This window comes from Falco biarmicus, chromosome 14 (genome assembly GCF_023638135.1).
Source record: "Falco biarmicus isolate bFalBia1 chromosome 14, bFalBia1.pri, whole genome shotgun sequence".
Taxonomy (NCBI): Eukaryota; Metazoa; Chordata; class Aves; order Falconiformes; family Falconidae; genus Falco; species Falco biarmicus.
This window is the reverse complement of record NC_079301.1, coordinates 20,518,557-20,544,190: the sequence shown is the minus strand read 5'-3', so window position 1 is coordinate 20,544,190 and position 25,634 is coordinate 20,518,557. Positions and strand designations below refer to the sequence as shown.

Here is a 25,634-nt window from a genome sequence, read left to right as displayed (position 1 = left end):
CCTGAGGGCCAGCCGCCCTGCATGCCACCTTCACCGAGGTTCTACCCTCTAGTAAGATCCAGAATTACTAATTTGGACGTTAGAGATTAGAAATGAAAGGGGGTTCATGTCAGTGAAATCTGACCGAGTATTTAAGGAGGAAACAAACCCGGCAGCCAGCTACCCCCGAAGCCGGGAGCCCGACGCTGCCTGCCGGGACTGCTGTGTGCTAGTTCCAGGAAAAGCGCGCTCTACGGTGCGCTGGCGGATTTCTTTTTAATTCTACAGTGAAATACATATTTAAATTGACGGGCGGAGGCCTAGCGGGCCCCCGGGGCGTGGCGGACGGTGCGGAGCGCCCAGGTGCGCAGCCGGCGGTAACTCTGCCCCGAGGCGACCGGGCCCGGCTGCGTGCGGGACGTGACCGGGCCTCCCGCCGCAGCCCGGCCTCCCGCGGGGGAGGGCACTCTGCGGACGGGCAGGCGGCTGGACCAATAGTGACGCGCGGAGGGCGGTGCGGCCCAATCGCTGACGGGCAGGGGCGGGGCGGGCTGCGTGCCGGCGACGCGGGCGGGCGCTGCGGCAGAGCGCGGGCGGCGGTGGAGCGGAGCGGATCGAGTCGAGCCGGGAGCCAACATGTCTCTCTCCAACAAGCTCACCCTCGACAAGGTGGATGTGAAGGGCAAGCGGGTCGTTATGAGGTGAGGAGCTGGGCCCCGCCGCGCGGTGCGGGGAGGAGAGGAACGGCCTGGCCCCGCGGGGGCAGGAGCGCCCGGGGCCGCCACCCCTGGTGCCCTTGTGCCGGGGCGGCCTTCGACAGCGGCTGGGCCTGGCGAGGAGGCGGCGGGGCGGGCTGTGCCTCCCGGGGATGGAGGAGCGGGGGGAGCAGCGCTGCCTCCCCGCCCCGCTGGGCCCCGGCCGGCCGCGCTGCCTCCCCGCCCTGCCGGGCCCTCCGCGGCCGGACTCCGGCGCAGCTTCCCCCGGGCAGCAAAGTCACCCCCGTCCTCGGCAGCGGCACGTCTGGGCCCGGCAAAGTCTTTCCTACGGGGTTTGGGTTGCTCCCCGCCCGGCTGCTGGGGAGGCCCCGCACGTCCCGGGTTACCCCTTCCGGGAGCGTGTCCCTCTCCCGGTGGCGGGGCTGTGATTGACGGGGGTAGCGTGAGCCCCGGCCGCGCTCAGCCTTGTTGGGGCCGGGCAGGATGGTGCCCAGCGCTGCCCGAGGTGGGCAACTGGGGGCTACAGCCGCTCGGCTTCCACCTGTACCCGCCATCCACAGGCGGCCTGGGGAGAAAACGAGCCAGTCTACCCTGATTTTATTGGGGAGTGCTCCAAAACCTGCTTATTCCCCAGTTCCCTTCTTCCTTCCTGCAAATCCAAAAAGCGTTGCAATAAAAAAAAGGGAAAATATGGCTCTGGCCAGCTACCCAAATAAAACAGTAATTTTGCTTTTTTGCAGCAAGCTTCGAGTCGCACAGGTATTCAGCACGTCCAGGTGTAAAACCCTAAAATAGGAATTTGTAGGTTAGTTATAAAACATCAAGGGCTGCTGAAAGCCTAATGGTGGAATTGTTGCCAAATACTGGGAGATAATGGCACTGGGGTACATCCTCCACGGAATACTCTTATTGTGGGATTCTTTGTCCAAGGTCACCATGATGTGACTACTGTGTGTCTGTTACCTTGCTCAGTGAGTAGGCAGATACAACAAAATTGTAACTTCTCTTCCCTGTAGTCTGTGTGAGACAACTTGCTCTTTTTATCTTGTCTCTCTGTTGTCTCATTTTGAAGTAGTTCCCTAGAAATTTGATTACCAGAAACTAACCCCCATAAGGAGTACTGAAGAAGCTAGCTCAGAATTTGCATGGCTTCCTAAATTTTGTATGACAAAAGGCCTTTTTATCTCTGTAACAACTTTTTTTTTTTTACCCTGCCGGTTTTACCTTTTCTGGGTTATGTTACAGAGAACAGTCTTGCTTTGGCAGAGGATGAGTTGGCCAGCTCTTAGTCTCCGGTAGTTAATGCACATACCTATTTTTGCAGTTCTGTGATGGGCTGCTAAAACAGTGAAACGGCAGATGAGGTGTCAGCCTTTGTGTTCCCTGCCTGCGTCTCATTTCACTGAAAAGAGTCACCATGTGTGCTCAGTACTAGTAAAATCAGTATCTTCTTTTTTTTTTTTTTTTTCTTATCTGTCATAATTTTGGCATACTCATAACCTGGTTATCTTCCAGTCTCAGTGCTGAAGCTTCAAGAGAAGTTGGGAATGGGGAGGAGAAACAGGTTCAAGGGGAGCTCAGATTTCAGTTATCTGCAGCGGGGAAGAAGAGCAAACTGGGTCTTCCTTTTGTAGCTCTGATGGCTCTGTAAAGCAAACTATTCTTTTATTCTCTCCTTTTAGAATAATAGCATGATAATGGTTCTTTTCTTTTTAGAATTAGTCCACTGTACTGTGGGGCTGCCAGTTCAATTTCTTTCTGCTCAGCTACTCCTGTTTTGCTGGCAGCTTTTGTCTGTCTTTCCATCTGTTTCTTGTGCTGAGCAGGTTGTGAAAGAATTCAAATAACTTCCTGAATTGTGGTGTTCTTTAATACAGATACAGAATGGTGAAGGGTACACTGTAGCAGTGTGTTTTACTTTGCTGGTTCTGATAGCCTGTTACACTGGGTTAGATGTAGCTGGTGAGTAATTCCTGCCTTTGCTGTTACGCAAACACAGCTTCCTGCTGCTAGTCAGCACGTGGGCGCAAGGCAGCTAGCAAGAAATGGCTGATGAAACTTCCCTCTCGCATCCCTTCACCTGGCACGAGTAGGGAAGTTATCTCTAGATCCATGGCTGGTCTTCCAGTGGGAATGTGATAAGCCCCAGGACCCGGCTACGGAGAACAGAAATTCAGAGTTGTAGACAATGCCTGGACAGCTTCCTTGAGCCTGCCCGCTTGCCTTAGTAGTGTAACCAGGTACTTTAGAGGCCTCATTAGAGAACACAACGACACTTTTCATTATTCCCTTCCTTTTCCGTTGGAAGCTCCTAGTCAGTGACCTGAGAGCATGTTGTTTAAAATGAAAAGGTTGTGGGGAGCTTGTTCAATCTCAGTTTTATGTGTTTCTTCAGCATCATTGCTACTGCGGTCATGAGTATTAGGATGTATTGGTGGCATAGCTTTACTAAGTCATTCTAGCAGATATTTGTTCTTGGTTTATGTTCTATTATTACAAGCAGAAATGCCTAATAACATACTGATTTCAAAATGAAACTTGTGTACCAAGGCACAATTAAAAATCTTACTTTAATTGTAACATTGCTTTTCTAGCCAGCATTTTTACTGACAGGTTCCCTCACTCTTTGTAAAAGAAATTTGTTGATTATTTAATTTTGTTCTTGTTTTTTTTTTAGGGTTGACTTCAATGTTCCAATGAAGGATCACAAAATAACCAACAATCAAAGGTGAGCCATAACTTCTGTCCCAGATGGAAGCCCTGAAGTCTGTTTTCGCTCTGACTTTAGCCCAGTTACATTAGCAGTACCTGGAATACTGCCATGATTAAGCTGTGATTGCTCATACCAGGATATTAAAGCTGTCTTAGAGAAGGTCCAACAATTGTTAATTAAAACCCCTGCAGCCACTGGCAAACTATGCTAACTGCAAGGCTTCTTCTCACTATACCTGCTGTGGAAAGCATATAGAAAAGTCTTTTAATTGTACAGATCCTAAACTACATTCTTTAAAAGTGGCTGAAGCGTTGTGACCATTTCACAACCACATCCTTTTCACTGTGTGTGAAAATGAGCTGTATTTGTTGGTAGTATCCAGAATACTTTCTGCCTCCTGGTTACCCTGCAGGTATGTTGACTTGTGTTAGTGCAGCACACAAAGAGACGGGATTTAGAAACAGTGATATCAAATGTCTTGTCTTGCTTGTCTGTCGCTTGCAGACAGATGACAGTTTTGTTCACCACAGAATGCCTGCTGCTCAACATTCCCGTCATGTCTTTATTTGTTCAGAATCACAGACTAAACCAGGAGGCCCAGTAATGTTCAGGTGTGTCCTGACATTTCTTAGCTACAAGCAATCAGCAGAATTTAGATTACAAAATGCATTTCACTTCAGTGTCCTACGTTGCATGGAAGATAACAGTGGAACACAGGAAAACATGCTGGGACAGAGAATTTTGTTGATGCTTTGTGGACCATGCTTCAGGGTTGTCACAGTCCCTAGAAGGATAGGCTGGGTTAGCTCCACAGGGAAAGCTGTGCTCTGTGGGATGTGGTTAGTCTCCTAGACATTTGTTCTAATAAGGGTAGCTTGCTGAGAAGCCCAGTGTCCCTTTTTGCTGGTGGTGATGTCCTGCTGTCTTCTGGTGAGAGGTAGGCTGAACCACGTGAATGCCAGAGGTAGGATGGACTTCTTAGGTAATTGTTCTGCCCAGCTCTTGTGCTCAGTTTCTTTTGTCATTTTTGAAGGACAACTCCCAAGGCTCTTGTGTGTTTACTAAGTTTGCTTGCCTGGTAGACTACTTGAATCCTTTTTTAATTTATTCTTCTCTGCTATTATAGGATCAAGGCGGCTGTTCCTACTATCAAGCACTGCTTGGATCATGGAGCCAAGTCAGTGGTTTTGATGAGTCACCTGGGTCGCCCGGATGGCGTTCCCATGCCTGAAAAGTTCTCCTTGGCCCCAGTAGCTGTGGAGCTTAAAGCACTCCTGGGCAGGTGAAGTAGAAGAGCAGTCCAGCATGCCTCAGGCCCTCTCTGGCAGCGGACCTGGGTGCTTCCCTTTCTGAAAGGAAGAATCACTGGTGGGATGACAGTGTGTATCTTGTGTTTGCAGGGAGGTCTTATTCCTGAAGGATTGCGTTGGTCCTGAGGTGGAGAAGGCCTGTGCTAATCCTGCAGCTGGCTCCATCATCCTGCTAGAGAACCTCCGATTCCACGTAGAAGAAGAAGGGAAAGGGAAGGATGCATCAGGGAACAAGGTGAAACTTAAGTCTAGCTTTTGTGTGTGCCTGCTCTGGTCTTACTAGCTTGTTTGCTGCAGACTGACAAGGAACCAGCAGCCGGTCTAAAATGCTGTGTATGAATTTGCTCTCAGAAGGATGTCAGAGATCTTCAGTTCAGTGTGTCCGATCATTTGTACCATGCTGTGAGGAAGTTCGAGTCAAATGCATTGAATTTCCAAGATGAAACAGCTTATGTGAAAGGTTACAGATGACTCCGTTGAAGGTGCTGTAGTCTGTAACAGAAGGAAAGCGGGGGAAATAGGGCTGTGCAGCAAACTAGTTGCTGCTTATTAGACTTTATTTTGGGACATCTAGACCAAAAAACAAGGTCTGTTTGAGATTGTTGCCACTGGGGCCATAAGAAAGACGCTTCTTTCTTGGTTATCTGACTGATGTTTTAATATAAAGTTTAAACATTCTGCAGCATAGGAATTATCAAACCCTTTTATAAGCCTATCTGGTCTTAATAATCATCTAAGGCCAGGCTGCCTTGCACCTCTGACATTTTCTTGAAGGTCAGGAAGAGTGCTTGCTCCAGACAGCTGCTTTTCTTAGTGACAGTGACCCCACTGACTTTACACAGGTCTTGGCTCCTTTCAGATTCAGTTTGTGGGGTGGAATGCTGACATGGTGTGGTGCCCTTTATGGGCTGACACAGGACTCCTGTAAAACAGGCCAGAGAACTAGTAAGCCTTTGCTGATGGCAATAAGAAATTGAGCAAGTCTGGAATTATTTGCTACCAGAATTGTGCGCCACTGAAAGCCAATATGGTGGCAGGGAAAAGTGGGGCAAAAATTTAATTTGCTTTGGGAAGCAGTCCCTTGGTTTAGTGCATTTGTGTAATTTTCAGGTTATTTAGCTGGCTGTATGCATATGGAAGCATGTGCTGCAGTTGAGCAGAAGAGGAGGGGGGCTGTTGACACACCTGCTTCTCATCCTAACAGAGGTGAAAGTCGGTGCTATGGAAATAGTCATGTGGTACAAGACTGCAGATTATTAACTGGTGCTTGTTAACAAAGCAGATCAAGTGGCAGTGGTTCCTTCGTTCAGAGCCTCTTGTGTTCTGCTTACAGATGTTACTGGTACTTAATCTCTTTGTGTAAAGCCAGGCGATTTAACAAGTGAAGGAGCAGTTGAAAACATTGTTCTATAATCTGTGTAGCCCCTTTGGCTTGTTTTATGCTCGGGCTGAACCCATCTGCCGTACATTAGTGTACCTGCCTGCCATCATCCCCATGGTGTTACATCTGGGCGCTAGCAGAGGCCTCACTGGGAATGATGAGCTGGTAAAGCAAAAAGCACTGGGAGAGGTGATAGCTTGACTGCCAGTCTGGGCCGTTCTTTAAGAGCAAGTGGCTGTAAACTAGGTCCAAGCAGTCACTTAGTGTCAGAGTGAGCTCTGCTGTCTTTTCATGGTGGTAAAGAAAACCCAACTATATGCGCTGTCCCATGAGGATTTGGTAGGATGCGTAGAGGATGGAGAAGTTTTAACAGAAATGCATCTGTTCTTGCTTACTACATGCTAAGCTTATCTTCAGCTTTCCAATGTTGGCTGCTTTTGCTGTGGCCTGTTGTAGTGTGCAGGCTACGTATAAGTTAATCCTCAATGCATCGTTGTATCAGTCCTTCAGGAGCTTGTCCTTTTACCTGTGGCACTTGAGGACCACATTTTCTTTGTTCAGTAATTGTTAGTCTCATCTCAGCATTGCCTCATCTCCACACACCCTTTCTGTTAACCTGTGGTCACCGCACAAAACTGGAAATCTGTAGGAGAGAGACTGAAAGGTTGGTAGTGCTGCAGTTCATTCCTGCTCTGATAGACTAGAAGCTTGAAGTGGGAACAGGCCTCGGGCCTGTAATAGCAGTCTCAGGGAGTTTAATGTGGAGTTTAAACCATTTAAATCTTTCTGTTGCTCCTACTTACTTACTGGGAAAGACCACACGAAATGCAGTGACCCACAGGATGAACTGATGAGTTTCTCCAGCTGACCTTTCTTTGCTTTGGGTTTATAAGTCAAATTGCTGACTTTGGCTTCAGTTTCAGAATCACTTCTGTGTACCTGAATAGCACAAACTTGTCATTCTTTTTCTTTTTAGATCAAGGCTGATTCTGCAAAAGTGGAGGCTTTCAGAGCCTCTCTTTCTAAACTGGGAGATGTCTATGTCAATGATGCTTTTGGAACTGCCCACCGGGCTCACAGGTGTGTATCCAGTTCCCTTCCACAGGCAGAACTGCAGAATGATGTCATGGAAACACATACAACTGTGTCCCCAGTGAGTTTTAACTTCCTTTTGGGCTTATCCCGTTACCATTCTGCTGTTTGTTCGTGAGTAATGGATTTAGTGGAGACAGTTGTCAATAGTATATGCTCTTTCAAGTTTGCTTCTGGGCACAGGAGACAGGTGTAACTCCTAAGACTTGAACTGACTTTTTAGGCTTTGAGGATAAAAAAATTACTTGCTTTGGACTTGTATAAATTGTCCTGCAATTATAGCAGACCTCTTTTCCAAAAGATTAATAGCTCCAGATTGATTATTCTCATGGAGTGTGGTTAGGTATGTGTGCTTTGCAAACTCCAGTGGTCTGCTTTGAGCTTGATTTCATGATCTGGTGCTGTTGGAAGAAGACATCTGTGCTCTTATGCTTAACTGTCCCTCAGCACTCTGGATCACTGGTTAACACTGTGACTTTCTTGCGTATTAATATATCTGTGCAAAAACAATCTCAGAAAGTAAGGGTGTACAGCCAGCTTATCAAAGTAGGAAAACAAAAACCTTGTCTTTGTTTTCATGCTGTTCTCATTGCTGCAACTGACTAAAGGATTGGCTTTGCAATGCTGTGAGACACAGGGATGTTGGACCTGTACTGATTGAAAATTTTTCCATTCCTCACTCTTTTATTCTGCAGCTCCATGGTAGGTGTCAATCTGCCTCAGAAGGCTGCTGGCTTCCTCATGAAGAAAGAACTGGATTACTTTGCTAAGGCCCTAGAAAGTCCGGAGAGACCCTTCTTAGCAATTCTTGGAGGGTAAGACTCAAGAACATATCAACTCCATATTTCTCTTTAACTCCTCTGTAAGAAATGAAAAGTTATTTTGGCTTGGTTCAAACAAGTGTTTTCCTTCTAACTGTGCCTACAGTTCAGATTTATAGATAAGTCCCAAGATCTCTGTAAGATACAGATTAGAGAGGAGCTAACTGGCCGTGTCTGCTCCTGTGATGATACTGTCAGGGTCTGGTCATCATATCTGCTAACCTCTTCTTAATTCCCCACATGGAGACAATCCACAGCAGTTTGTTGTACAGATGAACCAGAAGAGCTGTTAGAGACACATGATGGCCCTGAAACATTGTTGGTGACCTTTCCTCCACGGTTCAGAGTACAAGCATCCTGCACGCTCAGCACTGTTTAAATTGACACAGTCTGTCGTTATGCAATGGTGACCTACTGTAGCTGGGTAGGCCTCCACTCTCCCCCAGTACCTAGTGTGCCAAGAAACTTGAAGGTGCAAAACCAAGTGACTGTGTGTAGAAATAATTTCCCATTGCTAATGATTTTGGTCATGTTTGTACCCAGTCTGGCACTGTAGTTCAGTGACAGTATTTCAGGTCATCAGGTGAATTAAAATACCTTGCTATGTAACACAGAACTGGGACACCATAACATTCCTGTGTTCCTGACAGAAGTATGTGCCTTATTTCTGCTCTTTGCACCCATAAATGTGTTTTTTAAGAAGTAGTATTCAGTTCTTGCATAAAGTTTAAACTTTTTCTATGACCTTGGCTGTAGCGAACCTTTTTTGAGAGGTACATAACAAGGGTGACCAGGAGGTTCCCAGACTAGGAGCCTGGTACTAAACTCATTGTGTGGCCAAGGACTAACGAGTGCTGACTGCACCTTAGTGAGTCACAGGGTGAACTCTGAAGCAGTTCAGAGCCAGAAAATACCTGTATCTGTCTGGAAGTGGCACCTTTTTAGGTGGGATGGCAGATCCAGCAACTCTGGCTCGGTTGTACCAGAGGGAAGTCATGCTTGGAAGCTGTGTGTGGTCCAGTTGCAGGCTTGCTACTGCTTATCTATAATAAAATTGGGCCTAGAAGATGAACTGAGAATAACTGTACTAACAAGTAAAGTGGAAATTAAATGTGTTGGGAAAGAAAGACCATGTGCAGGAAGGTAATTCAGTGCTAGAAGCAGGGTATGTGCAAGGGCAAGAAAGAAAAATGTAATTATGTAATTCACCTTCCCGTATCTTTCTGCCTGCAGCTGCACAGGGCAAGGTGGGCACTGCAGGCTTTTGCTGCAGCTCTGTCCCATCCCATCAAGGCTTCTTGACCTGCTCAGTGCCTACAGCGTAGCAACATTTGCAGCTTCACGGCTTAAGCTGGGGTTGGTGGCTGGCTCACACGAGAGCTCTCCATGGTTGCCAAGACTGGATTTGTAGAGGCAATGCCTATTTCTTATGGTTAGGTCTGAAAGCATTTTGTTAATGAAATTCATGCAGTTATCCATGGTTTAGAGATGGAGAAACTAAAGCAAGAAGAGGAAATGGCCTCATCTAACGTCACCAAGTAGGGTATGGTCTTAAGACTATGATGGAGGTCTCAGAGTGCCAGACCAGATTTCACTCGGGGTTGTTTCCTGAGGTCTTTTATGAAGCTTTCTTTTAGATAACAACAAAAATTCCATACATGGCATTAAAGAGAGAAGACAGGAGACTTTTGTCTATTTACTGCCTCCTCTGCCTTTCCTATATAAAGAAATTTTGGTATTGTTCCAATACCGTTTGTATCTTGTACCAAAAGCAGTCATCGGCTTTGGGGCAGGGCAGTTCTGTATCACATATCACCCTAGCAGTTTGGAGCTGTGCTGTGAGTGTGGCGGGGTGCCGGACCTGGAAGGGTTACAGGAGCTGGCGGTATGGCAGCTGGTACAGAAGATCCTGCTGGGGTTGGACAGTGGTTATGAATGGCAGTGCTCTGATCTCTGCTCTACCTTGCTGGACAGCAGGGGAAATCAGGCTCTAAAGTGCCAACGAGGTTTAGATTGAAATAGGAAAAAAATAGAGGGCTCTTGTAAGTTGATGTTTAATGCTGGCCTGTGAAGTTGCCAAATTCCCTTTCTACCTGCTCCCAACAACTCCTTTGTCGGATCATTCTCTCCATATGGCTTTGATACACCACAATCGAGTAAGTTTTGCCTCAGGAGTTTTGGGCAGCAGCTACATTATTCATCGTTTTTCCTTCTCTCTCGCCAGAGCCAAGGTTCAGGATAAGATCCAGCTGATCAATAACATGTTGGATAAGGTCAATGAGATGATCATTGGTGGTGGAATGGCATTCACCTTCCTCAAAGTGATCAACAACATGGAGGTACGAAAAGAGCAATTCGGTGCCTACTCCTAGGAAAGAATGCGGTCAGAATGTCCTTTATATATGCTAGTATTGAGAACTGGCTATCAGCTCTCTGCAAGAGTAGGGAGCACTGAGAAGTTACTTGACAATCACTTTGCAAAAATCAAATTGGTGCCTATGTCTAGCTAGGTGCGTTAGGAGAACAGTCTTTCCAGAATGGCTGGCTTGACTACTGCTGTAGTTTAGCTACAGTAGCTAAACAAACACCTCTCTCTTACTTTTCCCAAATAATTTCTCTAGATTGGTAACTCTCTGTTTGATGAAGAGGGATCAAAAATTGTCAAGGACCTGATGGCCAAGGCAGAGAAGAATGGCGTGAAGATTACTCTGCCTGTTGATTTCATCACTGCAGACAAATTTGATGAGCATGCACAGACTGGGGAAGCCACAGTGGCTTCAGGCATTCCTGCTGGCTGGATGGTAGGTTTTAATAGGCTTTAAGGGACTAAAAGAAGTAACAGGCAGCAGCGTGGTGGGAAGGACACCTTAAAGGAGTAGAAAAAGTAATTATCATTCTTTGCAAATGTTTCTGAAGGTGGTCAAACTGTGTAGTGTGTTGGTTTAATGAAATGGAAGTCCTGTTTGTCCTGAATTTTTAAGTTTAAAATAGCTTTTGTGAGGTTTGTATTAAAACAACAAAACTCCTCTTAAAACCTTGAGTACAGTAGAAATCCCTTGTATTTGACAAATTTAAGTGGAGTTAGCAAAAGTTTCTAATCAAGGCTTCAAGCATCTGGCATTGACTTAAAAATTTAATTACTTGTACTAGGAAGATAAATACCACACCAGACTCCACCTCCTGCAGCAGCTGCTGATAAATCTTTCTGCTTCTCAGTATTCAGTGCATATAGAGAAATACTTGCTTCATATCTGGGGCTAAGGGGGAAGCTTCTGAGGATCCCAGCTAAACATTGGCGATTTGAGATGAGGGTCAGCAGGAAGTGTATCAATGGCTTCTTTTACTTGTCTTAGGGCTTGGACTGTGGCCCTCAAAGTGTGGCAAAGTTTGTTGAAGTTGTGGGAAGGGCCAAGCAAATTGTGTGGAATGGCCCAGTCGGTGTCTTTGAGTGGGACAAGTTTGCCAAAGGAACCAAAGCCCTGATGGACAAAGTGGTAGAAGTAACTGGAAAGGGCACCATCACCATTATTGGTAAGCAGCTGTATGTGTTTCTTCTTGTCTTTCTAAATGCAACAATGCTTGCCAGTACCATGTTAAAAATACTTGTCAAATTCTTTTTCTTCCCTCATGTTTTCATCTGTCCTTCAGCTTGGAGATAGGACTTTAAAAAATGTTGTATGTACCGATGCAGAGTATTTGGGAGCAGGACCAGCACATAGCAAGGCTGTGGCCCTTAAGCTGAACAAAATCTGAATTTCCTGTGTGTTTCATTGATTATATTTTTTTGTTTGTACTACAGGTGGTGGAGATACAGCTACTTGCTGTGCAAAGTGGAACACTGAGGATAAAGTTAGCCATGTCAGCACCGGAGGTGGCGCCAGCCTGGAACTGCTAGAGGGTAAATGTTCCTTTATTTTAACTACTTCGAGCGAATTGGGTACTTCGGGTGTTCTGCCACATGTTGATACTCAAGAAATCACGATGGGGTGAACGTCTTTTCTGTTCCACCATGTGGAGTTGAACATAGCTTTTGAGCAACGAGCTCCTCATTGCTCTTCTGTAGTCCTCCTAGAGGAAGAGAGGAAAGAAAATGGAGTATTCTTGCAAGCAACACAGTCTGCCACTCCCAGAAAGCAAAAATGCTGGAATAGAAAATAAAACGGCCTTGAGAGCGAGCTTACTTTTGTGGATGATCCCCTGAGACACGCTAACCAGACTGTTTAAAATGCCCAGTTTCTGTGAGGGAAATCACATCAGAATAGTCTGGAATTTTTGCCAGAAGTTTCCTTTTGGGCACATTGTTTGAAATTCCGTGGTTTTGGGGAGCCCTCTAGTGATCGATCACAAACGTGCACAAGTATACTTGGAATTCAAAATGGTGAGAATTTACAGGATTCCTCTAATGAGTTACATTGTACTCTAAATGAGTTTTCATTTCCTCTGGTAATTAGCTGTTTCCCAATATGGGTAAATTATCTAATGCTGTCAGCTTCTCTGTAGAAGAGAAACTGCAATAAACTGCATTGCAGCTGCTAGTTTCCAGCAGTTATATGCGAGACAGAGCTTTTGTTTCTGTTGCCTAGGGAGTGATGGTAAAGGGAAAGAATGCAGATGGCTAGAAGGAAACACTGTGCAACTGATTTATTCAAAAGAACAAACTTGTCTAAGTTTTGGCCCAAAATGTGGGTTTGTGTGTGTGATCTTTTAAATGTAACGGAAGTCTAGCTAATTAGAAAAGCTTCTGAAGATTAAAGAAGGCATGCACGCCCCCCACCCAAAACCCAACAAACTGGTGAGTTGTGAACAGTGTTAAAATTCAGTACTGCCATGCAGCTTCAGCATTAGAAGGTAGGTTTTCCAAAAAAAAAAAAAAAGGCAAAACCAGAGGTCTGTCTTCGTTATTAAAGTAGGACAAAAAGCTAAAAATGCTTTAGAAAACATCGCACTTTAATAATCTGGGCCCTCATGCTCAGACATGAGCGTATTCCTTGCTTCCATCAGTTGGAATGAGGCATGTAAATATCTAGACCTGGGTGTTTTAGTCCCAGTAAAAGACTTGAGACTTGTAGGAGGCTTTGTTTCTTTTTCTGAATTAATTCTTAAAATTTCCACCACACACTCCAAAATTCTATTTATGTGCCACTAGAGATTAAAGAAAGTATGCAGCAACTCCCTAGACCAAACCAAAAATCTGTTTGCCATCAAACTTAATGGAAAAAGATCTTAGGTGTTTGGATCTGACCCTAGCAGAGACTTGGCTAGAAATTTACCATTATTGTTAACTGAGAATTGATGACTGTGGTACGTTAAGAATCTGTCTGCTGACATATGAGTGCAGCTGTGCTCTGGATACTCACTACAGCAGCCCTAAAAGGTATTTACTGCGTGAAACATCTAAATGTAACTCATATGCCTAAGAGCCACAGTCAACAGGAGCATGCATAGATCCGAGCTCTTCCATTTTTAACCTGTAATGTCTGATAATTTCTTTTAATATGTTTAAATGATGCAATTGCAAGTGTAAAACTTAGTTGCTTGAGGGCAGAGGGGTTCTTAACTTTACCGGTATGTTTTTAACTGCTAACAGGTAAGGTTCTTCCTGGTGTGGATGCCTTGAGCAACGTGTAGAGAGCAGAGTATCACCCCAGTTCCCGGTCCTGTGCACAGCCCCTGAGATTCAACACTTCAGCGCTTCTGTATTTCAACTCTGCGATAGGCAGATCACAGAATGTAAACCGAAACTGGACAGGGTTTGAGGAGACAGCAGAGAGATTTTACGACTGCAGTTTACATGATGTGGATTTGTCCACTGTTATCCCACTTGAATTAACGTAGTGAGTTTAAACTGTTGTTGTGAATTTAGAGTGTATATATTTATATTTTGCCTTTTCAAAGAGATTAATCCCTGTTAGACATGTCTGTTTCTCAGAAAGGAGTGCACTGTTTAGCTTCAATGTTCTTAGGCATTTTCATCACTTGACACTGTTCAGAAACAAGAGGGGACTCCAGTTTTTTGGAGGCTGATTGTAATAGCTGCTGAATAAACATATTTAAAATGCTCCCAGTTTGTATATGGTCCTTCTTTCAGATTTTTGAAATGGTATACCTTAAAATATCTCTGACTCCTGATGCTAGGAAGAAGCTATTTTAATGTTTTCCACTAATTACAGTATTTATAAATACCTTTTATTTGTGTCCAGAGGATCTGTAAGCACCCACTCATCATCAAAGTGAACTTTGGTAAGGACATAAATTCTTACGGATGTGCTGTTACATTAAAACTTCCATGCTGTCAGGTAATAAAGTAAGATGAAATTTTGGATGTGCAAGTCTGGTAAAAAAAGTGCACATCTAAAAGTGTTTCCCACCTAGAGAACTCCCCTCATAGCAGGCAACCAATGCATCTGATCTGAATATAGGGGAAACTGAAGACAGGCAGGTAAAAACTGAGTCACAGGCAAACAGAACCGCAGTGCACCTTTGCTAAGTTTGTGGTCCTAAAAGTGCATAAAACTAGCATAGTAAAACCACACAGTTGGACAATTAGGTTTGTGTGTGTGGCTTAAGCATGTTGCAGAGCCACAAGTATTGTCAGCGGAGGACCACCAACATGGTGCAAATGTCTAAAGTTGGGATTTCTGTTTTGACTGTTGTGCGTTGGCTCCTGTGCTTGCTGCAGGACCCAAAAGTGAGCACAGGGCAGCTCTAAACCAAACCCAGGATTGCTCCAAACTCGAATCAGCTTGTGAGCATCCAAAAGCGTGTTTTGGATTATGTTAGCACTCATGGCTCTGCTCATAAGAACTGCGAGAAGGCACAGTGCTCCAACTGAACTGCTTGTGTGTCTTTCTGCTGGATCAGAGAAAAGTAAGTGATGTAAAGCAGCAGTTGCCTGTTTTTATTCCTAGTGAATTCCCAGCAAGTATTGTTAGGGTGCTTCACAGGAGGTTTTGCATGGCCTGAATAGTATAAAGCAGCCAGGACAAACCATGGAGAGAATCTTTGGGGTAAGCAGTAAGCCACAACAGAGTATGCTTTTAAGTTAATTTGTATGTATGTACATAATATTACCAAAACAAAATGAAAGCATGTTTGCCAAATTTCACTTGGTCATGGTGGGATGTGAATTAAACCCTAATAATGCTGAAGTGTGTATAAAGCTGTGTATGAAAAATATGCTTATTACACTTTAAAGCTAAAAGTGACTATGGCAATGAGAAGAAACTAGAAATAATGCAAATGACTGCAGCGCTGTGGTTTTCTCCTCCTCCTCTCTTTGTAAATCTCCCAAGCATTGTCTGATTACGCATGAATGATGCAGATTTTTGCTAGGATTGCTTTCTCGCTGTTACTCATGTTTTCCAGGCAGGGGTGCAGACCTCCGACAGCTGCAGGAACGAGGCAAAGAAAGGAGCAAGCTTGTCGGCCACAAAAAGACTATGGATTTTGGAAATCCAGTACTACAAAAACAAACATTCCACCATGTTTTATAACAGATCATTCTTGTCTGGCTCTGGCAAACAAGGCCTCGTGACAGCACGGCCCATTTTAGTGTCACTCTTATACCCCTGTGTTGCTGGATTCCCATGGAGCAATAACATATTTTCCCTCCATAGCTCCTCTCTTGGTGTTTACAGTGAAAGGTTGGTGTGTGGCTGCTACCTCTGCTGGCTTCCCCCCCCCCCCCCCCCCTTCATCAAAAGCAACAAAACAAAGTGATCTGTAATCAAATAATGGCAAGGAGTAGTAATGCTCCATGAACATAGATGTCTGTGCTTTAAAGCAGTTTTCCCACCTGACTTTGGAAGCTCGCTGCTTACATCTCTAAAATGTCCTTTTGTTTCCACATGGCTTGTTTTAATTGATGCAGTGTTCAGATCTGTGTGCTCAACATAGCAAACCTTGTAGAGCAAGGCCACCTTTATGCGTTGTAAAGAAAAACGGATGAAACATCTCAACATGAGACCCCAGGAGCTATACACTTGATGACTAGCAGCTGATTACTTGAGTGACACGGTTTCCAGATTATTTTTTTTAAGCTTTGCCTATTAATATTTTTTAGCACCTGGCTACTGCAGTGATAAAATATTCTTAAGGCATCTAGAGGTTCCTTCTTTCACTAAATTTTACATCCTCTGGAGTCACACTGGTCTTCCTAGACTCTTTTGGCCTGTGTTCTGACAACTTTTCTAACATGAATCTTTAACAGTTCTGCTTTTTTTATTGCTTTTGTTGAGAGTGGTTTTGGGGCAAGGAACGTTGCTAGTTAGAAACCTTGTGGAGGAGACATTAGAAGACAAAGCTGTTGCAGAAAGATCATGATGCAATGAAGGTAATAGATTTAGCATGTAAGTGGGCTGATAATAAGAGCCAGGTGAAATAAAAAGTGAACAACTTAAATCCTCATGGCTGAGATTATAAAAAATTTCAACATGAAAGACTTCAAATTTGTTGTAAACACAGTAAGCTCCTCCTGGGCCAAGATAAGTGAGCTCTTATATGGCTGTCTCCCTGCATAATTTCCAATCTTCTGTTGATTGCAAGAAGCAGACAAAGTGTTTCTGTGTCGTAAAATGTACAATCAACGGTACCTGAAAAAGTTGTAAAAGCAGCATTTGCCCCTTAGCAGTGGCGAGCCTGCAGCCGTGTGCAGGGACATCAGGCCTGAGGTAGCGGAGTGGGCCCAGCACATCTGTGACACTTGCAGATCTGCCCAGCCAGCAGGCTAGCTGTGGCAAACACCTTAATCACCACTAAAACACCAAAACTTCTTGCTGCGGCCCTGCCTTTCTAAGGAGCGGGCCTCCTCAGGGAAGCGGCCATTTTGTGAGCGATGCCACTAAGCTCTGGGGAAGGCACCCCCTCTCTTGGAGGGAAGGACGAACGTCATCCCCTCTTTATTTTTCTTTTTTCTCTCCCCCTGTGCGTTCCCCTTGACGCCTGCCTCCTAGCTGTACCTCACAACCCAGGTGGCGTTTCACGAGGACTTTCGTGCTTTCAGCCCCCAGGCCCAGCGTGCCCCAGGTGCCCCACGCCTGCCGAAGCGCGCCTCCCCCGCCGAGCGCCCGCCCGGGGCACCTCTCCCCCTCAGCCGGGAGGCGGGCACCTGAGGCGGCGCGGCGGCCGCTCCCTGCCGCGGCGCCCGCCCAGCACCGGGGCGGTGAGGCCGGCGGGGCAGCGGGACTACACTTCCCGGCCGCCTTTGCAGGCGCTGGCCCAGCGGGGGATGCCGGGTGCCGTAGTTGCAGCCGCCTGGTGAAAGTTAATAACTGAATCTGGGGTAGGCACTTCCCAGAGCTCCTCGGTGTCTCTGATTGCCATGCCGGCTTTGTCACCTCGGAGGGAAGCGCAGCAAGATGGATGAGCGGGCGGCCGCTGGGGCAGGCGCCCGCGGGGTGAGGAGCGGGGTGCGGAGCGGGGCGGGGGGGCTCTGGCCTGAGGGGAGCGCGGCTCGCAGTAGCCCCCGTGGCAAGGGAGGGGGCCGCGGCCGCCCCTGCCCGGCCGGGGTGCCGGGCTCGCAGGCAGGTGCAGCGGGGAGCGGCGCCGGGGTTGCCCCGCCGGAGGGGCCGCTGAGGCGGGGGCGCACAGCGCCGGCTCCCGCCTAACGGCCGAGGTGGCCCCGGCCCTCCCCTGGGCGCCCCGCTGCTGCCCGCGCCCCCCGCCGCCAGCCTGAGGGGAATGCCGGCCCGCCGCCCGCGCTGTCCCCTCCTCGTACCTCCGGGACGGAGCCGCACGGCCCGAGGCGGGGATCCCCCCTCAGAGCTCGGGCGAGGGGCTCCCGTGTCTCTCCGCTGCCCTCACGGAGAGCACCCCCTCTCCCTTAGGGCGGGGTGCGTCTGCGGGGCCGCAGCCCCCGGCACCGCGTCCGGGCTCGGGGGTCGCCGCAGGCACCCCCGGCGGTGTCAGCAGAGCCTCCTCATGGGCAGGCGGGGACTGCGGGGGGTGTGTGGTGGTGGGGACAGGGGGGTCGGTGTTAGGGACAGCAGGGCTGTCCCGTCCCTGGTAGGGCCCTCCTCAAGTCCAGGTGAGGCAAGGGGATGCTTTGCTACCTACGGGCCTGCGGAGGAGGCCCTGGGCCTCTGCCCCAGCCCCTGCTGCAGGAGATGGTGCCTGCCTTGCCCTCCGCTCCCTCGGAGTCCCTGTCCCTGCCAGCCCCACACACCCACAGGAGCTGATCGTCATCCGCCCAAACTCTAAATTAAGCAGAAGTGACTCCAAATCCTCCTGCTTTTGTCTCAGACAGAACAAAATGCCCATCTGAGGGTGCTAATCCCCAAAGAGTTAAAAGCTTTGTGTTTGCGTCCTTGCCTGGTAGGGAGTGGGGATCCCTCATCTCTTTGAGTCTCTGCGTTTGCCATCCCTGCTGCTACTTCATGGTCTGCCCCCAGGCTGAAAGATTGTGCCTCTCATTAGAGACTGATTCAGGTAGGCCCATAAGTATTCACCGGGACAGTTTCCACGTGGTGGAAGCAGAAGCACAAATTGCGTCTGTTTTAGTTCAAGGATACTTTTTGAGGAAGGTGAGGGCTGGAAGGCCAGATCTTCACTGTGGAGGCGCTGTGATGGATACAGGAACTTGGCCGATCTTAAACACCCGTTGCGTGTGTTTGGTGGTGTGAATAGCCAAGAACTGACTGCGTTGCCAACATGTGGTAGGATAGCCCAGCACTGCCATAGTGTGCGCTGCTGGGGCTGCTCTGACTTCGCACGATATTCAGGCCCGGGCTCTGGCCCTTGGCATCCTCGTCTGGAATCGTGCATCATGAGGTGCATAAAGAAGATCCCTGTTCAATTTTCAGGTTAAAATTTTCAGTGTCACCTCTGATAAATGACACTCAATTCAGCCCTAATGCAGTATAAAATAGCAAGTTCCATTTTAGTTTGCTTTTTTCTTCCACTTTTTAATGATAATTTTTCATTAAGCATCTAATCCTGTCCTAGCATTTCTCTCAGGTGCTTTACAAAAGAGGTAAAAATATGATTACTCCAATTATCATTATTAAGGCTTAGGTTTTGGACAGCTTCTGCAAATAATATAGGTCATAAATAATTAAGAGTACAACCTAATTAAAAGAAATCCCTGGTCGTAAACCAAAGTGCCATACTGAAGAAGCCAGCCTTCAAAGGCACGGCCTTGTAACCTAATCTCCCTGATCAGAACAGTATCCCATTAACCCACAAATCTTCACTCTCCTGACCCGTCTGCCCCAACAGCAGGTGCTTCCACATGCCTGTGCAGGACCCGAGGGAGGGAGAGGGTCAGGGAGTTTCAGTAACCAAAAGCAGTCTGGAGAGTGTTTTCCTAGTAAAGTCACCTATCTTGTCATTTGGGTAAAGGTCTTGTGTTTGGAGGCTTACCAAAATGGGCAGCCTGAACTGAGCAATGTTAGGCGTAGAACTGACTTAGTTTTTTAGCAGAAATAGTCACTGGAAATTAGAAACATTGCTCAAACTGGAGTCCAGAGGATACAAAGAAGGTTGTGGCCTGGATCCAGTTCATACATGACCTAAATAGAATTCTGACCCCAAAATTTGCTGTGAACACCTTGTCAAATGTCATCAGAGTTGCATATGAACTTTCATCTCTTGGGAGTTTAGGCTCTAGATTGCTAGTGCTAAACTGGGTCTGTGTATCCTGACACCTGCATGTCCCCACTGGAAGCTGACTATCTCAGGATAGCTGTTTATCTACGTAATTCAGCAGTAGGGCTACATGGATGAAATCCTTGTTCTCATTCCAAATACCTGCTGTCACATACTACTTATTCTGTGGGAATGCTTTTGCTCCAGTTTGTGGTTATGCAGTGTTTTGCCATGACCTAACTGCAGCGTTCTTATTAGAGAAATTTCTGAGTTTGGCTTTATGGTTCACCTTCTCAGTAAGTAAATCAGTGCTCTGTAACACCATCTACCATTGATAGTCACTTTAGCCCAGTGTTTTATGAGGGATTGTAAGTCTGATGGAAGGCACTTTGAAGCATATATATCTACAACAGCTTCTCACGCTTTACCATTGTAATGTCTAACTTAGCTCAGAGCAAGCGTAGACCATCTTGTCGTTGAAAATGCCTGAATCTGATGACCTATAGCAGCTTTCTCACCACTAAAGAAACTGCACCTGTGTTAGTCTGGTGGTGTGTAATTTCCTCGAAAGCTGGCGATACACAAGCAGCTACAAATAGAACTGAAAAAGGCTAGGCTGCATTTCTGACTGTCTCATGATGAGGCTTAATCTTGGCTAGGGAATGCTGGTGTAATTTTCAAATCTAACTCAAAGGGATGTTGATTGCAAGTTACATTGAAATGAGTCCCTAAGTCCCCTAGGGTCTTGGAGAGACCTGTATCTTGATCTATCTGTGCTGTAATTTCTTCATTTGTATTGTGTTAAACTGTAATTCAGCCTCATAGGCTGGAAGGCTTGACTAGTAAGGCATGACTGGAGCTCCGAGTAATGCTGGTGGTACTGGAAATGTACTACAAATGACAGAAGGGAACCTAAAAAAATCAGGAAGCAGGGAGTGCAGACATTTTGAGCAGCAGAGAGAGGGAGGGTGAGAACAGAAGAAGGGGGGGAAGGGTCAAAGGAAGGAAAATTCAAAAGAAAAAGCAGGAAGAAAACTAGAATGCCACTGTCCTAGGTGGTGATCAGTGTGGTCTGGGTGAGGCTTTGCAGCTGAACCAAGTTTCCCTAAGAACATTATTATATGCCACTTATGGGAGGGAGGAGAAGGGAAGAGGGTTCCTGGAGAAATGCATATCCACACAATTGAAGCCTTTGGTTTCTTCCCTTGCACATTTGTAGAGCGCTCACGTCTTTCCCTTACCCCAGGAGACATTTCTATTTCCTTTCATTTACCGGTGTTTGGAAGGCGGAAGGAGATGAGGCACTATTGGGTTCCCTTATTAACTTAATCTGTGGGAAGCCCTACATAAATCATTGAATTTCCTAGTCTTGATAGAACGAGGTATTTGTACAGTGAAGTCAAACAGAAGATCGAAGTTTCTGCACAGGGAGGCTTTGACGCTGTTCCAGTCCTGTGCCTGTGACTCTTACGCGTGCATTTCTTTGAAGTCTGAAGTTTAGGAGTCTGCATTAATGATCAAGGGACAGAGCTGAATACGGAATTCTTATGGTACGAAGGTAAAGGTGTGGGTATGAATGCGGGAAGAGAATATTTAAGAGCAGTCTGGCATGTATAGTTAATAATATTAAAAGGAAGCAATCATGTTAATTTCCTATAGCTACTCAAGTTCTCAAAGCTTTTAGCATCTTCTCATGCCTTGGAGATCAGTGATCTCTTGCTGGGTCCTGTCATGTCCAAAATACTAACTTCCTTGAAAAGTAGAAAACATGATGTTTGAAGCCTTTTGTCCTTTCTACAATGGGAAACTTGGTCCGATCTCTTAGGCAGGAATCTCTGTTCCCCACAGCATTGTAGAGTGCTGTGCTTGGCATTTGGCTGTCACTCAGCCCCACTCAGCCAAGTGTCAGCGATCCCTGAATGCTTAAAAAGTTCCTTGGGACTCTGCAGATGTGAAGCTCTTCTGAAGCTGAGATTTGTCAGGAGCAGAATATATTAGAACAATTATTTCTGACTTTGAGTTAACAACTATGTTAAAACTCAGGTATTTTTACCACTGTGTTCATTCCTTTTAGGGCTCTTAACTGTTTCTCTAATTCAGGAGCTATTTGCCTCATTTTTTACTTGATGAAGTAGAATAGTTGAAGTAAAATGCTGTTACCTTGCTGTACTTAATATACAGGTACCTACTGACTGAAACAGTGAAACAGACCCTGGTTTTCAATTTCTGACCCACTATTTTAACAGCTATTTTCAGAACTTCACCCTAATTGCTGCTTTTTCTTGATTGAGCAGCAAATCAATTCCCCTCTAAGCCCCAGGATTACGAAAATTCAGATTTTTCTGAAAAGGCGAAGGTCAGATTTTCAAGACTCTGCTTATATGCAGGGACCTCATGAAGCAGATCCTAAGGTGGTATTTATCTCCTACCAGATACGGAGCTGCTTTCAAAATACTGGCCTTGGGCACCAGGGGATTTGCAGTCTTGCTCTGGATGTCTCCTGTGTGATGGTGGGCTATAGACATGCCACCGGGCTGTGGGAGCACTGGGCCCTCGTTGGTACCGCTCATGCTCCCACATCATTTAATTCGGCCATGGCTGCACACTTCACCTGACTGGGGGGTTGATTACCCCTCGAGTGGCATAACTGGAGACCCCAGGCCCCTGCCGTGAATGACTGGGACCCCTTTCTCCAAGGTATGTTGCTGCTGTAAACTGAATTTCTTCAGCATCCCGGATGCTTTGAAGCTCTCCTCATTAACCGGCTCCTGCTGCCTTGCAGGCACTGCAAGGGAGGGATGGCAGGTCTGGTCAAATTGACAGGGCTGTATTATGAAGTCTGATCTTTTATTAAAAAAAAAAAATTGATTTCTTTATGTATTTAAAACATCATGTAAATGAATATTTATGCAGGTGCCTCAGGTCTTTGGATCAGATATTTCATATAAAGCTCTGATCCAAAGCCCACTGTAGCCTGGCAGAAAAAAAACATCTCTTGACATTTTTCTCCCCTTTTGCTTCCAGGAAATGAAAAAGACAAATTATTTTAAGCAGTTCACCATGTACTGAGCTTTAGTTTGTTAGCTAAGAAAGAGTATGTCTTTCCACAACTATGTTCAAAACTAAAGAACAAAAAGGTACCTTGAAAAATGGCCATTGGGAAGCAGGCCGGCAAAAGCCAAGAAACTTGAGCCCTTTGCTAATGAATACTCTGTCCTTAACATTGTCTCTTTTGTTTCCCACACTTTCATGAGCTGCACATGGATTCAATTTGCCAGTCTTTAACCCTTCTTACTGAGGCCTGGTCTGTGCATAGTTTGGAAACGGGGACAGCTGTAACTTAGGTACTTGGCTTTGCTTTTATTTTTTTGCTCCTGATCTGTTTGTCCCTGTGCAGTCTCTGGCTCACATGCGGTAAAGTAATCCACGAGGGGTGTGGACAAGGCTTGGGTGCGTGCTGAGGAGAGGGATTGAAAGCTTTTCCAGCTTCCTGGCAGAGGGTGTAACAGAGATAGGGCTGGGGGCAGGTTTGCTTTGATTAAAACATAGCATTTCCACAGTGACTACCATAGGGGAAGATGTTGGTGCTATACTAGGACTGTTTTAAGAAGAGCTGTTTTTCTTGGCATGGCTCTAAAACTGATGGAAAGTCAGGGTGGAGCCAAGGGATTTGGCATCATGGGAACTTCTCACACCAACTTGTCTTTGTGCACAGCAGAAGTACCTTCTGCAGAGAGAAGTGTTAAACATCAGATGTTTATTTGCAACAGTGAGATTTACTCCAGTGAATGATTGCCCATAGCAAATACGCTTCTTAGTAATGACTATTGTTTCCAGAAACATAGCTAGCTCCTAGAGCTGCTGTTTGCTAAATTGATAGGGATCTAATTAATCTTTCATTTAAAACAAAAACGGCGTTTCATATCAAAAACAATGCATTTTCTATCCTCATTTTTCCTCGAGGTAACTATTGAACAAAGATCACCAGCAGAGAGTGCTGGTGCTCTTCCAGCAGGAGCTTTTGAAATTGGTTGTAAGATCTAAACAGACTTTGTTCCATAATTCTATTTTTAGGTTTTAATTTCTGTGAGAATGAAATCTTAATCAGTTGTCTGTAACTTGATATCTTTCTGTCTCCAATTATTAATATTTTTATAGCTTATTACAGGAGAAAGATCGTTTTTAGGAGCACAACTGTGTGCTTAGAAAAATTACAATTGCCACTTTTTGAAGCAATTATTTAACAAATTCATATATTTTGTTCTGATGCATTTGACATTTTTTGTACACAATATTATTTCTCCTTTCATTTCTCTTCTTTAATTCCATGTTCAAAACAATCTGTTTACTATTTCAGTACAGCTTCTGTGTAGTGGGGGAGGGTGGTTGTGCTCCTACAATTAGTAGAGCTCTGACCATCTATATGGTGGTCGTTGTTTCACTAAGATCATAGCTTTAACCTTCCCAGGCAGCGGAAGGTTGCTGCCAGCCCAAGATTACTTTTGGTTGGGCTTCTTTAATTTCTTAGTTCTGAGTCTGCTTCTGACATCAATATTAAAAATGAGTTGCAAAAGCTTTAAATCAGAAAGCACTCCCTCTTCTCCTGTCCCCATGGTATTTATCAATACAGTTGCACCATTATAAGTCCTGGAGACTTCAAAGAGGTTAGGCTTTTTGGTTTCAAATCAGCTGTGATTTTCCCCTCTCAATCTTTATGGTCATTGAAATGAAATATCAGGATTCTCAAGTCTTGGTTTTTGCTGCAGAACCTGCTGTGCATCTCGCTCTTGTGATTTCATACATTCTTTAGTCATCGAGAGCAAACAAAGAATGTTGAAGTGCAGGGCCTGCATATGTTACTCTTACAATTCACTCTGATCCAAATCCACTGGAAGTTGAGGGAATCTTTTAATTCATTTCAGCACATTTTGAAGAGACCTCTCTTTCTAGAGAGGCATGAGAGGCAAGAGTGCAGAGAAAGGAGAGAGATTGTGAACTTTCATACGTCAAGGTTAATTAACATACAATAGACATCAGCTAAAGGCTTACAGGTCCTTCTTTGGGAGAAGAACATGTCTCGGAAGGAAACCCCTTTGTCCAGTCTAACCCTGCTGTCCTTATTTTGCCACAATTACATTTAAGCCTAGGGGGCTGGGGTGTGAATGCGTTTAGAGCAAAGCTGAAACATTTACTTTGTTTTTCCATAGTTGGCAGTTGTTCATCACTCTTCTGGTTACATGTCTTCCGAAATTCTGCATAAAAAGAGGCCAAGGTTCAGCAGTTAGAATAAATCTATTTACAGATGATGCCTGGTCAATCAACTCATGGGTGACACATCACTGCTGACCACTATATTGCATTTCACTGTGGTAAGCTGTTCCTTTTATCGCTCTTCCTGTGCAGGCCCTTTCTTCACCCAAGGAACCATGCTGAACTTGAGTTACATTCCGTTAGAGGTACCATCTGAACTGATGTCCTTTTAAAAAATCTTCACATGCAGTAGCATACAAAGCCTTAGGTGAGCAGGAGCCATGTTACAGTGTAAATCAGAACATAGGCAGATGTGAATTTGGCTATGCAAGAGTCTCTGTATCGGTTACTTCCAGAAGTTACGTGGTCATCAAAGTTTTATTACATAGAATTGGTAGAATAACAAACTTCTGTAAAAAGACACAGCAATTACTTAATGAAGGAGAAAGGAATAAACAGTGCTCTTGTGTTTTGAAAAGTAGATTATTTTTTTTTTTCTAGTGATTCCATGCATGTCAAGTTTCATGGTAGTAATTTCTGGTGGTGTTGGTCTGTCAATACCCGTCATTACCACCTGTTGGTAAAGGATAGCTGGTTTTACATGTAATTTGTGCCTCAATGTCATGTTTGTCAGATTGATTTTGTTTCTCCAGGAGTCGTAGCCATACTCAATTGTAGGACCTGAGGGAGCCTTTCAGAGTTTGTTACAGCTGGGGGCTGGGTATAGCAGCAACATCAGATCCTCTAAATACAACTTAAAAATGGCCATGACCACCCTGAAGGCCCTGA

General features: G+C 45.5%; 2 protein-coding genes across 3 annotated transcripts in view; both read left to right on the top strand.

Annotated features, from left to right (window-relative positions):
• Positions 1-522: 522 nt before the first annotated feature.
• On the top strand, positions 523-14,072 carry PGK1 (phosphoglycerate kinase 1). The gene is made up of 11 exons (XM_056359928.1): positions 523-680; positions 3,373-3,423; positions 4,535-4,690; positions 4,809-4,953; positions 7,076-7,179; positions 7,887-8,006; positions 10,237-10,351; positions 10,634-10,813; positions 11,366-11,543; positions 11,812-11,910; positions 13,600-14,072. Exons 1-11 carry the CDS (start codon positions 616-618, stop codon positions 13,638-13,640), a joined length of 1,254 nt encoding a protein of 417 aa, XP_056215903.1. The 5' UTR covers positions 523-615; the 3' UTR covers positions 13,641-14,072.
• Positions 14,073-17,170: 3,098 nt separating this feature from the next.
• Positions 17,171-25,634, top strand: part of AMOT (angiomotin) — a 60,771-nt gene continuing 52,307 nt past the window's right edge. For both annotated transcript variants that reach the window (XM_056359925.1, XM_056359926.1), the window contains exon 1: positions 17,171-17,407. The gene's annotated coding sequence lies outside the window, so the exon portion shown is untranslated. The remainder of the gene's footprint in view (positions 17,408-25,634) is intronic.